General features: G+C 38.4%; 1 protein-coding gene across 2 annotated transcripts in view; it reads left to right on the top strand.

Annotated features, from left to right (window-relative positions):
* TENM2 (teneurin transmembrane protein 2) overlaps nt 1-13,008 on the top strand; it is a 506,506-nt gene that overhangs the window by 379,444 nt on the left and 114,054 nt on the right. For both annotated transcript variants that reach the window (XM_054389071.1, XM_054389069.1), the window contains exon 7: nt 5,493-5,698. In XM_054389071.1, the coding sequence (XP_054245046.1) occupies nt 5,493-5,698 (206 nt within the window). The remainder of the gene's footprint in view (nt 1-5,492; nt 5,699-13,008) is intronic.

Here is a 13,008-nt window from a genome sequence, read left to right as displayed (position 1 = left end):
AGGAAAGCCGTGTCTGCAGCAGCGATGTATAAGAAATGCAGAGGTACAACAAGAGAAGTGAAAGAGGATTCTCTTTAACCAATGTTGGTGATATTTATTCCTTGTACTTAATTTGAAATTTTTCAGATTGTCTTGGTGGTTCATTATGGATCTGTTGCAATGGTTACTCTGCTAGATATTTTTCAAGAGTGTTATCAAGATGTAATTTACAGTCATCAGTGTTATAAAGGCACACAGTCAAAGCACTGGAGTTAATTGCTATTTAAATGTGATGTCTGCAGCGTGACACGGCTGGTAGACATTTTTCTTTTTTTAATTTTAACTACAGTACAGAAGGAGGTGTAATAAATACTCAACTCTGTCTACTTTCAGTGTAGTTACAGTTCTGCCTCTATAGCTGGTGCTGCTTGACATCGGTTAAATTAAAGGGCTAGTGGGCATGTCCTATCAGCTGCCAGTTTGGAACTGACCTCCAGCTCAAAGATGAGGCCTGCTGACAAGTTAGCAGGAGCAGTTTGCATTGCTCTTGTCATGTATTGCCTATTTGATAATTTCAATGACAAATATATATGAGTGTTAAAACAGTCTTTTCAAAGGTATATGCCAAAATAGTATTCAACTGGGTAAATAACACAGCACTTTAAATGAATAAGTGTTATTTAGTTTATAAATATATGTTTGGCTGAATGATTAAAATGGCTCTCCTGGGTAAGATGAAGAAGTATGCTTTTAAAATTCTATTTACTTTTTTATAGAGAGGACATCACAGGAGAAAAAAAAAATCAAGTATCCATGAGGTTATGAGATAAACCGACTAAACTCTAGAACAGTGTCACCCACAGCAGAGATAATGATGTTGGGATTTATCTGTTCACAATAGTACAAGTTGTTTGAGTTAGTCTTTTTTCCCAGGTTGTCAGTTTGTCACATGTGTAACTTTACTTAAATGCAGTTGATGTTCTTTGAATGTGATCTGCAGCGGCCCATTACAACAGAAAAGCTTCTAAAAATAGCTGGAGGGGAGTGAGTCAGCCAGCAAGATACATTCTCTGCACGGTGAAGGTGAAGACTGAAGGGAGCTATCAGCAGAAGTTTGAGTCTCTAGAGACAGAATTTATAAGTGAAGCTGTTAGTACAGAAAAAGACATTGCAAATATAAATCTAGAACAACGTTCTGCTTTTCAGGTTAAAAAAATTATAAAATTCAGCCTAGTAACTAAGAAAAGAGGTTCAAGTGGTCATATCTACTTTGCATTTTGTTTCTATATTTGTAACTTGAGGAGGAAGGAACTATGAGGAGGCCAAAACTGATCCACTTCCTGTAGTATTTTTATGTGACTGCTCTGCATTACTCATCTTCAAGGTGAGGATTTTTAATAGGTTTTTGTTAGTATTTCTGCTTTTCAAGTAGTCTTCCTAGAATGTTAAGATCATGACCAACTCAGATGCATTGGCTGTGTCAAAGCAAGGAGCTGAGCCAAGTGCTGCCACTAGTTTTTTGTCTCCTACCAACAAGAGTAACTCACCAGGATTTTACGAGAGTATGATTCAATTGGGCATAATCTGTAGAGGTCTAATAGCTTGGTGGACTTAGAATTTCATAAGTTATTACTTAAATTTACACATATAAAAATTATATTTTAGTATAACTTCAATTATTTCTCCAATGTGTTATTTTAGCATTGTGATGCAAAGCCATAAAAACAGAAGGTTGTGTATTAAATACTTAAAAGCAAAAATAAGGATCCATTTCACCATGCTGAAGGTGAGGCAGCAGCAATTTCTCCCAGGCTGAATATAGAGCAGAAACACTGCATGCTCCAGAAACAAAGACTTGAAAATAAGGGATCATCCATCCGTGCCATTCTTTGTTGTAGGTTATGTCTCAATCACTGGTGTTAGATGCTTACCTGACCTGCCTTTAAAATCCTCTGCTGTGTTGAACCCGTACAACTGTCACAGTTCATTCCCTAGGTGGAATTTCCTGAGCCAGTAAAATGTTCCAGGAGTGGTTTGGACAATTAGAAACCAGGTCATTAATGTTGTGGAGCTGATAAAATGTATCTATGAGGAGGTGCTTCCAAAGATAATACTAAACTGAACTGAGTCATTTCAGTATTACAAACCTGAATCATGTCTCTAGACTGATTGATAATGACAAATTCAGTTGTTCTCTCTGCAGTTTTCACCCATTTTTAAGTTCAGAATTTCCACGTGTAATTTGAAAGAATGGTCTTTTTTCTAATGACTTCTTGTTGGGAAAGTTTTGTATCCAATGCTTTTGGGTTTTTTTCCTGTATGGTGCATCATGAAGTACTGGGCATGTAACTCTGGTTCTCCTGACATCCGGAATATTCTCTTTTTAGCTTAATTGGTGTATTTGAGGAATCTTGACTCATGAAAAAAGTCCTTTCCCAGATACAAATAAAAACCAGAATTTTTGAAAACTAAAGTAGGCTTATTTTTTAACTAATTGGAACATTTACTTTGTGCTCTAATACAAGTCATATCTCTGAATATAGATGACCACTGCTCCAGTCAATTCTAGAACTGTATTAAAAAGTATGAAGTATTATGTATATACTGCATTTAGAGAACTACAAAGATAAAATTTTGCTTACAAAGAAGACAAACTAAAAGATTCCAACATTGGGAAGGCTACAACTCCAGACTCCCACTCATTTTACACATGGATTTCAGAAATAGATTGCACTTATTTAGTATTATTTATGCCAAAGATATGCACTAAATTCCATGGTCTGGAGAAGTTTTGTTATAGACATGAAATTAACCAACCAACCAAAAAAAAAAAAAAACAAACATATAATACAGATAATTCATTGAGTATTGTCCTGGTTTTAACTCAGCTGACAGCTGAGTAACAGCAGTCCAGTTACAACAGAAGTTTTCTCCTTCCCTCCTTTTTTTTCCTTCCCTCCTTCTCCCCTTTCAGTGGTCAAGGAGGAAAGGGGCCAGGAAAGCCAAGATGTCAGCTCAGAAAACAACAATTCACTACTTTATTGCAGGGATGTCAGATTACACAGAGAAGAAGAAAAAAACAAAACAAAACCCAAAACAAAACGGGAGAAAAGGTAGCAGCTTGCACAGAAGATGAAACCATGAAAATCACCACCACAGTGCACTAACCAGAACAAAAAAAAAAAAGGGCAAACCCCAGGCCAGAAACTGGGGAAGACACACAAAAGATGAAACAAACAAACAAAAAACCCTGCAAACAACAACAACAAAACCCCAGAACAGGAACCTTTACAAACTATAGAATATATTACAAGTCTCATAAACCTTGGTGAAAGCCTTTCCTGTCATACAGTGAGCGTAAGGTCAGCATGGTGTACAATATATGATCCAGCTTACTCTGTTGCTCTCTGCCACTGTCCCTTGTCCCTCCTAATAGGGCCAGTCAGCTTAAACAAGTATAAGGAGTCTTGACAGAGAATGCTAGAAGAGGCATTGGCCTGTTAATCATCCTGCCTTTTTTACTCACACAGCTTTTATCATCATAATAATAATGCCTACTGTAATAGTGTCTGCATATAGCTTTTTCTTTGATTGTTTCACTTTGCATGTATTGATGGTGAAGAACAAAGTTCTTTAGAGTATGAAGTCTGCTTCCGAAGAAATAATTTACAGCACAAGTTTTAAGAATGTTGAAAAAAATTCATCATTTATTCCTTAAGTTGTGAAGTGAGCGTTGTACTCAAAGGAGATCAAGGAGCCCTCAGTTTTCCTAGCTCTGTCAGTGATCCCAGTATAGCCCTGAACAGATGATTTTATGTGCTCTCTACCTGGTTTTCCTATCCATGTGGGTAAGGACTGATTTAAATTCTAGTGAGATGTTATTGGGCTCAGGTAGGAACTTTGAGATATCCTCTGTTGCAGTAATAAGTTAGAAAGGAAATAGTGTTTTTATGAAACATTGCACATTTGAATCTGGCTGCTATCTGTGTTCTTGGGCAGCCCTAAAGGTGCACTGCTTGACATTCTCAGACACTTTTCCTTTCTTGCAACTTGTCTTTGCATATTCTTCTGGTTTCTGCTTTGCTTAGTGCTGTGATGTTATTGTAGGCCCATTAACATTGAAAATCAAAAAACGCAAACAAGTTGCCAAAAACTGAATAGCAGTTGGTATTCAGAGCATTCTTTTACCATTTCAAAACACTGCCAACATAATATCTGTTGCATTATGTACAAGTGTAAGTGCTGCTAACATAGATAATTTGGAATCTATAATTGAAACCATGCTATTGCAGCTCTCTCAATTAAAGATAGTCAAGACAGAAAAGCTGTTGTGTACTTACCTGCTGGAATTATATGTCATTCTGTGCCATCCTGTTACAGTACTGGAATATATCTCCAAAATAACTTGCCATTTATTGAAAATACCATTGCATCATGAAAAAAACACATGAAATAAGCATTGAGCTTTTAACAAATACTGTTAGGTTCTATTGGAGGTATCACTGCCATCCAACTTTTGTTAGTAGTGACATTAATGATACCTTTAAATTTCTGTGATTGTTAGCAGATATCTTTTGTGTTGGTTTTGCTCTTTATAATGTCTGTTGGAATAATTTTTAAATGGATTTCTCACCATGTTGGCTGAGAATATGGAACACAGAACTGCATGATGCTGCATGCTGTAGCTTGAAAGCCCTGCTGACTCTTCACGTACTGCACTCCATGTTTAAAATATGTGTAACTTCAGAACCATCTTGTTCAGCTGAGAACAGGAGGGATGGCACAGTGTTTTAAAGGTTGACTATTGCATGGGCTGGAAGCCAGAGCACTCAACCAGAAAGGTCTTGTATCTTGTCTTCAGTAATGCATATTGAAGAACCATCAGATGATGGGTTTTAACTAAGCATAGCATGAGGGAAAAAGACTTATAGATAGTCCCTGCTTCAGGCAGCGTGAACTTAAAAGGCAACTAACTTTCTTTCAAGGAGAAGGTGCATGTTAGAATACAGAAACTGTCCTCTAAATACTTCTTATGCACTTCATTTCTTCCATCAATTCTCCTGTCTATGATCTGGAGTTTTTTGCACTACTTTACATCGGTCCATTTAGATTGGAGTTAACCCTTTAGTTTTCCTTTCTGATGCTTTTTTAATACCTTGGCTGTGTACAGGATGCAAGTGAAAAGAGCACAGAGACATCCATATGTACTTAACTGACTCTCTATTATTACTATATTTGATCAGTAAAGAGCAATTTCAGAATTAAATGGAGGAGGGGTTAGAGTATTACAGATGCTTCACACAGAAAAGGTTCACAGCCTTCCTACTTCAGACACAGGGACCAAATTCTTACATACTAGTTGAAACCCTAGGCAGATTGCATCACAATAAGAAAGGGGAATTACAGTATGATTTAAAAAGTAGAATTGCCACAGATATTCATCTTGAATGGATAAAACCCTCTCTATAAAACCCAGTTATCCAATTTGATTTATATTTGCTTCTGTTTTCTAGGACCATGGGTCACCAGGAATAGCAGCATAGACAGTGGAGAAACAGAAGTTGGCCGCAGAGTTACCCAGGAAGTGCCTCCCGGAGTTTTTTGGCGGTCTCAGATCCATGTCAGCCAGCCACAGTTCCTGAAATTCAACATATCCTTAGGGAAGGATGCTCTTTTTGGTGTTTATATAAGAAGAGGACTCCCACCATCACATGCCCAGGTACTTTATCAATGTATTTGTTGGCTTTAAATGTCAAAATGCATAAGTTTAGAAAATCTATGTTAGATTTATATTGCAGCTTATAGACCTTAAGTATAGGGATTCCTGGAAAGTAATTTGTGATATTCGACTGGAGCACCTTGATATTAAGATTTCTAGGTTATTATATACCTCAACAGCACATTGATAAAAAACCTAATCAATAATGCTCTTGCCATTCAGGTTTTTAAAATAACTTGCAGTTTAGTACTCAAGGTTTTAAATTCCAGACAAAATCCTGGTACCACTTGTGATAAGTTATTCACCAGTCAGAAATGATGAGTGGTGTTGGCCAAACTCATAGTATTGAAGCATAGAATGCCTGCACAACTAGATATGTTAACTTCAGAGTTTTATTCTTCACAAGGTTGTTGAAGTGGTGTCACTTTGGTACGCAGCAGAGTTCAACATCACTGCTACCCAGACATACTAGAGAACATAAAGCAGTGATCATGTGTCTTAGAGCTTTAATTTTGCTCCTTTTCCTTCAAGGACAGTATTTAGGTTTAATTCCTGACTCAGATGTAGGGCAAGTCGTACAGCTGGGAAACCAAAGTCTTCTTGATCTCTAACCAGCCTCAGAGGTGAAAACTTGGTAACACTGCATTTTGACAGTGACCCTGTAGTACAGAGCAGAGGGCAGTAGGAAAAGAGTTTTAAAGTTAAGGAGACCAAATTTAAGTATCTCTTTCTTCTAGGTTGTGTAGTGGGTGTTTTAATTTCTCTGCAGTTAGAAGCTGCAGCTATTTTTTCTGTAACAGAGAGAAGTGTGAGAAGTGAGAGAAAGAAACCTCATTAATGCGAATGGAAGGATTCCCATTTACTTAGATTAGAACTGTAACGAGAAATAATACATTTGCAGTTACCTATACTAAAAGGAAAGATCCTCTATTCTTTAGAGCACAAGGGAAGCAGAAATAACAACTATCTTTTGAAAAGGACCCCTTCTTTCATGCATATCCTTGCTGATAAAAATCAGTTCTTCATTCATAAATTATCACGTAAACTTAAAATGCTTTATTTAGTACATGATTTCCAAAAAACAAATGTAGAAATCCATGATCTCATTTAACATTTCCAGGTGCTTTGTACTGATTTACAAAGAATTGTTACTATGTTTTTTAGGGTTTTTTGTTCTTCCATCAAGCAAACTGCATTTTTACATCAATAGATACAATGCATGATCTAACTTAAAAGAGCCCAGAGACTTGAACCAAATGCAATTGCTGCATGTTGCCATGTAGGGAAAGTATATTCATATTGCCTGCAAGAAGCTTTCTAGCCTAAGTTAACTGTGTCCATGTGCATGCACAAACTCATGCTACAGGCAGTGAAGCAATGAATTTAAAGTCTTTAACCAGAGTTGGGAAGAAAGGAGAAAAGAGCTTTACATGATTTAGTGACATCTGCTTTTATGAATTTGTGAACAAGGAGCTTTGACTATCCATCAGCTTCCTGTAGTGCACTGTTCTAAAATGCTCTGTGAGTTATTGCATGTTTGAATGGACGTATCTGAATGGTAAGGAATAAGGATCAACAGTCCCCAACCTAAGGAGGGGAGGGCAAGTGGTCAATTGTTTTATACAGCTAGAAATGGGCATACAGCATTCTGAAATTCTGTACTAAGACTTGACAAATTGGGAAAATTTGGGCTGTTGACTAATTTGCAGCCATTTCCAGACATCTATGCAACCCAGAAGAGAAGAATATGATAATATGTTCCAGGGTGGGAGCCCTTCTTAAGAATCTTTTGATATGGGCTGTAATATTTCAATATGTTGTCTGTGGATACAGTGAGGTACAGTGAGGTAATGGCATCATTCATTGGCATATTTTATGTATTTCAGAATTTTGGCACTTACTTCTCCTGTTATTCCGTCATGAAAAACAAGCAAAGCACACACAAAAAAAACCCAACAACAGCAAAAAAACCAAAAACCACAAACCCAACCAACAATTTAGCTGAGGAAAACAAACAGAAGTATAAATCATGGAGTGAAAATTACTTAGGGCAGCAAAAGCTCTTAAGCAATCAAAAAGGTTATCTATAAATACAAGATAATTATAATTACCTGGCTGTGACACGATGGAGGTGTGCCTAGATCTTTTACAAGAAGACCAGTTGGCTGTAACTGGTGGTATAAAATATTTTTTTTAATTCTAGTTGAACTTTAATTTCTGTTTCACTGTGATCAAATGTATTTGTTCTAGGTTTCATTATGATATTCTGATCTAGAAAGGCTATGATCAGGCAAAGTTTCTCTTTCTTTCACTACACCTTACGTGGATAGGATACAAATTTCATGACCTTTCTGTTAAATTAAATAATGAGAAAGATCAACTGTGTTTCCTATTGAGCTGGATTCCTCCTCAGAGAACCTGTTTTCTAGTCTTCAGAGGAAGCAGTTCCAACTCTCTTCTGTAACTGGAGTTAATGAAATTCATCAGTATAATCTGTAGAATTATTTTCCCATGTTCTTGCAGGGTCCTGGTGCTTGTCAGCAGGGTAGTACAGCAGAAGGTTGCTTGGCATTTTTGCCCAGCAATCAAAATTCAGCCAAGCTGCTACCATGAGAAATAATTTTAGAAAAAGAAAGGCAAGCTGTTACAGACCTGAGTTAGTGAAAAGAAGCCTTGTTCTGACAGAAAGGAGCAGAATGGGTTTGTATTAATGAAAACAGTCTGAAGTTGACACCAGACAATATTTTAACGTTGAAATTTAAAATCCCTGTTTCTGCAGGTTAGGGACATGAGCTGTAAAACAGTGAACAACTACACTTGACAGTTCATCACTAATCAGTGCTGATATGTCAAGCCAAGTAAAATCCTTTGTGGGAGCAAGTCAATAATCAGCAAATTAGGTACATGATTAACCTGAGACAACAAGATGCAGTTCCTGTCTGAGAGCCCTGCTGAGATTTAACCTTCTCAGTATTACTGTTTAGCAAATATTCCAGATGCCTGGTTTAGTCAAACTGATCCAGCTGTAAACTTGTCTAGAAGCATCCTCATGTGCCATGTACATAGGGAATGGAGCTCTAGAGAAGAGGTAAAAATGCAGTTTTGAGTGGCAAGCAGGCTCTAAACAGGAATGTATTGCTTTCAAGCAAAATTCTTCCAACCTGTGTAGGTTGGACTAAGAATAACAGAAATAACAAAGTGCACACTGCAGACTTGAATGCTCAATAGGAAATTAGTAAAGACAGTCATATTAATGCAACTGGTAATGTATAGAAAATGAACTGTAGATGTCAAATAATGCATGAAGAGACTCTACAGAGGTTACAGCAATTAGGATATTGCTACACCTTGGTACAACATTCCAAATGACGCATGAAATAAGGTAGCCTTATAGAAACATCACTGTAATCTCTGCCGACAGCAGTGCATGGAGTTGTCCTGTTTTCATTTCCAGCAAAGTGTTTCATACTTAGCAACTTTTCATGTCAAAATGAAAACTGTTGCCCTATGAGGAGAGGCTGAGGGAGCTGGGGTTGTTTAGCCTGGAGAAGAGCAGGCTCAGGGGTGACCTCATTGCTGTCTGCAACTACCTGAAGGGAGGTTGTAGCCAGGTGGGGATTGGTCTCTTCTCCCTGGCAACCAGCAGCAGAACGAGGGGACACAGTCTCAAGTTGTGCCAGGAGAGGTATAGGCTGGATATTAGGAGGATGTTCTTCACAGAGAGAGTGATTGCCCATGGGAATGGGCTGCCCAGGGAGGTGGTGGAGTCGCCATCCCTGGAGATGTTCAAGAAAAGACTGGATGAGGCACTTAGTGCTATGGCCTAGTTGATTGGATAGAGCTGGGTGATTGGTTGGACTGGATGATCTTGGAGGTCTCTTCCAACCTGGTTGATTCTATGATTCTGTGTTTTCATTTAGAACAGGAGCTGGCTTTGTTTGAAACCAAAGGAAGAGCCAGGAAGTTTCAGTGTTACCTTGGCTTTTAGTCAGTGCTATAAACGTTCAAACATGTAGTGATTTTGTGGAGGAATGCAAATAGTTTCAAATCTAAGAAAAAAAAAAAAAGCCAAAGATTGTGAGATTGTGCAGGCTCTCTGTGTTTTCAGTCATGACCCTTGCAAGCTAAGCTCTCTTTCATTTGCTGTGCTTACATAAGTACTTCACTTCCTGTATACAACTAGGCTCAGTTGATCTGTGCTATATGGATGGCACTGTAGTCACTACCATAGACAAGTTCCAAAACTGGTTTGCTCACTCCCCATGGTTACTGGACAAACAGTGTTCTTATTAGCCTACGGATAAAATGCATCAGAGGATAGAAAGCACTGAATGGAGAAATTATGAAACCAGATTGCCCAGAAAGAACTTCATATGAGATTTAGGTTTGTAAATAAAAGGATGCAGTAGTGTTTTGGAATGCTGCATAGTCAAAATAAACTCACTGAGAATGTGAATTTGGAATTTGTTTAGAGTAGTAGGCTGGCAAGTCCCTCAGATACGTGGAGCTTTAATCATAGTAAGTATTCTCCCCGCAGTCAGGGATTTCAGATTCTGGTGTACATATACCTACTACTGGTAGACATGTGAAGTTTTGTACACCCAGGGAACCATCAGCAGATACATATTTTCCTTCTTTTTACCTCAATTCTGAGGAATCCAGAAATAAAAAAGTATCATTCTATTCTGTGTCAATTTACACCAGTACTTCCTCATTCATAAGCTTATTTAGGTTTAGTCCGTTTGCTTTTGCCTGAGCTTGGAATAGTTCTTCATAGTTTGATTAAAGAAGGGCAATGACAATCTTAAGTTAGTTACAACTGTAGCCTTCTGGGGAGTCATGCCAAGGGACCTGCTCTCACTAGGTCACATTCCGTCATTGTGAGACAAGATTCTGCAGCTAAAACTACTTCAAGCAGTTTCAGCCTGAATGCTCTTCCCCTTCGATCTTGCCAACTGCTGAGCCTTCTCTACTGTATAAGGTAGAATCAGCATCAAACAGAGGGGAGGCAGAGGAACCTGCCAGCACAAGCAGAGACGAACAGCATGTTGCCAGTGAGAAATGTCAGCTTTTATTGCTACTTCCTTAGTTGACCCTTTGTGAACAATTGTTCTGAAGAGCAAGATTTTTTTTTCCCAAGATGTTGCCTGAGTAATAACATTTCCCAAGGAGGTGATGAGTCTCTCCTTAACCTCTGTTAGATGATAGGTTTCAGCAATATTTCCAAATGTCATTGATTCAAGAGATAGATGTATCTGTGCTTGCCACCTCTGATATCCTGAAAGTTACTGACATGCCAGAATTCTCTAAATCTCTGGTGTGCCTTGGCTTAAATGTACTCATTTACCTGATTTAGGTTCTCCTGCAAAAATCCTGTGTAAAAAAAAAAAAAAGTCTCAGGTGGATGGCAATCTGATATTAACAGTTCAGTGAAAATTTTTATTCCCCTTCCGCTACTCTTTCTCATGATTAAAGGCATAGGAAAGAGTGGATCATGGACTTACTGTGACAGTAGCTTTCAACATTAGTAGACCTGGGCTTGAATTCCTACCCTGCCATGGATTTCCTTTGTGACTGCATAGCAGTGTCAGTTCCACATGTTTAACAGGAAGGGAATAGTGCTTCCATACTTCTCCCTTTGTTGTAAGGCAGAGTATTATCAAGGACTCTATATTGCTCCTATGTAACTGTTAAAAAATTTCAAATAGTAAGGTCACCTTTTACACCCAAGTTTTAGACAGATGTGTAGCATGGCACTGAAGTGTTAAATCAGTTCACAGAATCACAGAATGTTCAGGGTTGGAAGGGACCTCGAAAGATCATTGAGTCCAAACCCCTGCCAAAGCAGAATCACCTAGAGCAGGTCACACAGGAATGTATCCAGAGGTGTTTTGAATGTCTGCAGAGAAGGAGATTCCACAACCTCTTGGGCAGGCTGCTCCAGAGCTCTGGCACCCTCACAGTGAAAAGGTTTCTCCTTGTGTTCCTGTGGAACCTCTTAGGCTCCAGTTTGCACCCATTGCCCCTTGTCCGATCATTGGACAATACTGAGAAAAGCCTGGCTTCATCCTCCTGACACTCCGTCATCCTAGTGGCTTTTCACTGGGCTCTTTTAAGCAGCTCCCCTGTCTCTTCTGCTAGGAGGGAAAATTGCATATTGTGTATTACTTGCTAGAACTCAGTTAAGGAGTGTGGGATGCAGCATGCAAGACAGCCCTGTGTGGATGTTTAGTCTGTTTGGGATGCAAGATTACAATTTTCTATTTAAACCCAAAGCAAGTAAAGGTGTGTGTTTTCTCATAGCTTCTGCAAGTACAAACTGTATGTGCTAGAGAGAATGGAGGGAAATGCAATGAAACTCCTGGCAAGCAAGCACAAACTCTTACTGTATTTTATTGAACACATACATCTTTCTTTAGACATGTCTGTCTTTCTATCTATCTGTGTCTTACTCCTATGTAGTAGATAAGTGCATCTAAAACAAGATGTGTTTTCATATGGGACTTCTTATACAACTATCAAAAGATTGGATGTATTACTTTTGTTGTTTCTTAAGGGCTTCCCTTAGACGGGAACTGAGAGCTAGTAAGTTGGGAAAAACAGCAGCTTCAGAGCTCCAGAATCACAGACGTTAAAGACAGAAAAAGATCCTACTAGGGACAGCTAGTCCAGCTGCTTTGTTATGCAGAGTTATTCCCTGTTGTAGGTTAACCAATATTTCTTCCAGTCCTGTTTAATTGTGTGATGCAGTGGCATCTCCATTGGGAGGCTATTACTGAGCTTAATAGATGGGAAGCTTATCTGGCATTCATCTTAAATTTCTTTCTTCCTTTTTTTAGTTTCATGCCATTAATGGTGCCATCGCTCTTACACTCTACATAATCACTTGCTCTGTTTGATCCCTTTTCCAAAGATTAATGTAATGTCCTACCTTACTTGGAAACCATCCAGCCAGAAATTCTCACTTTTCCTTAATAAAAGTTCAATTCCTTCAGCCACTTGATTTGTGTTATTCCTTTCCATGCTTCCTCTGGGTTTTGTATCCTACTTGCCTCTGATTGTTCCACGTACAAACCCAGGTAAGCAACTCTGATGAAAACTTGTATATTTTTCTCAGATGCTGATTTACCTAACATTAGATAAAGCACTTTTCCTGTTTGTGCTGTTCCTGTTTGTATTCACATTCTGGGGAGTTTCCATTCAATTTTATGTCTGGAGCTACATCTGAGATTTCTTTTGCTCCTGCAGCAAGAATTTTTTGTAGGTTATTTTTTAGAACAACTTGTGTCTCTCACAGGGTGAAGGTTTTC

The sequence above is a fragment of the Indicator indicator genome, chromosome 18, assembly GCF_027791375.1.
Source record: "Indicator indicator isolate 239-I01 chromosome 18, UM_Iind_1.1, whole genome shotgun sequence".
Lineage (NCBI taxonomy): Eukaryota > Metazoa > Chordata > Aves > Piciformes > Indicatoridae > Indicator > Indicator indicator.
The sequence above is the reverse complement of the archived record's forward strand: the minus strand, read 5'-3'. Positions and strand labels throughout refer to the sequence as shown.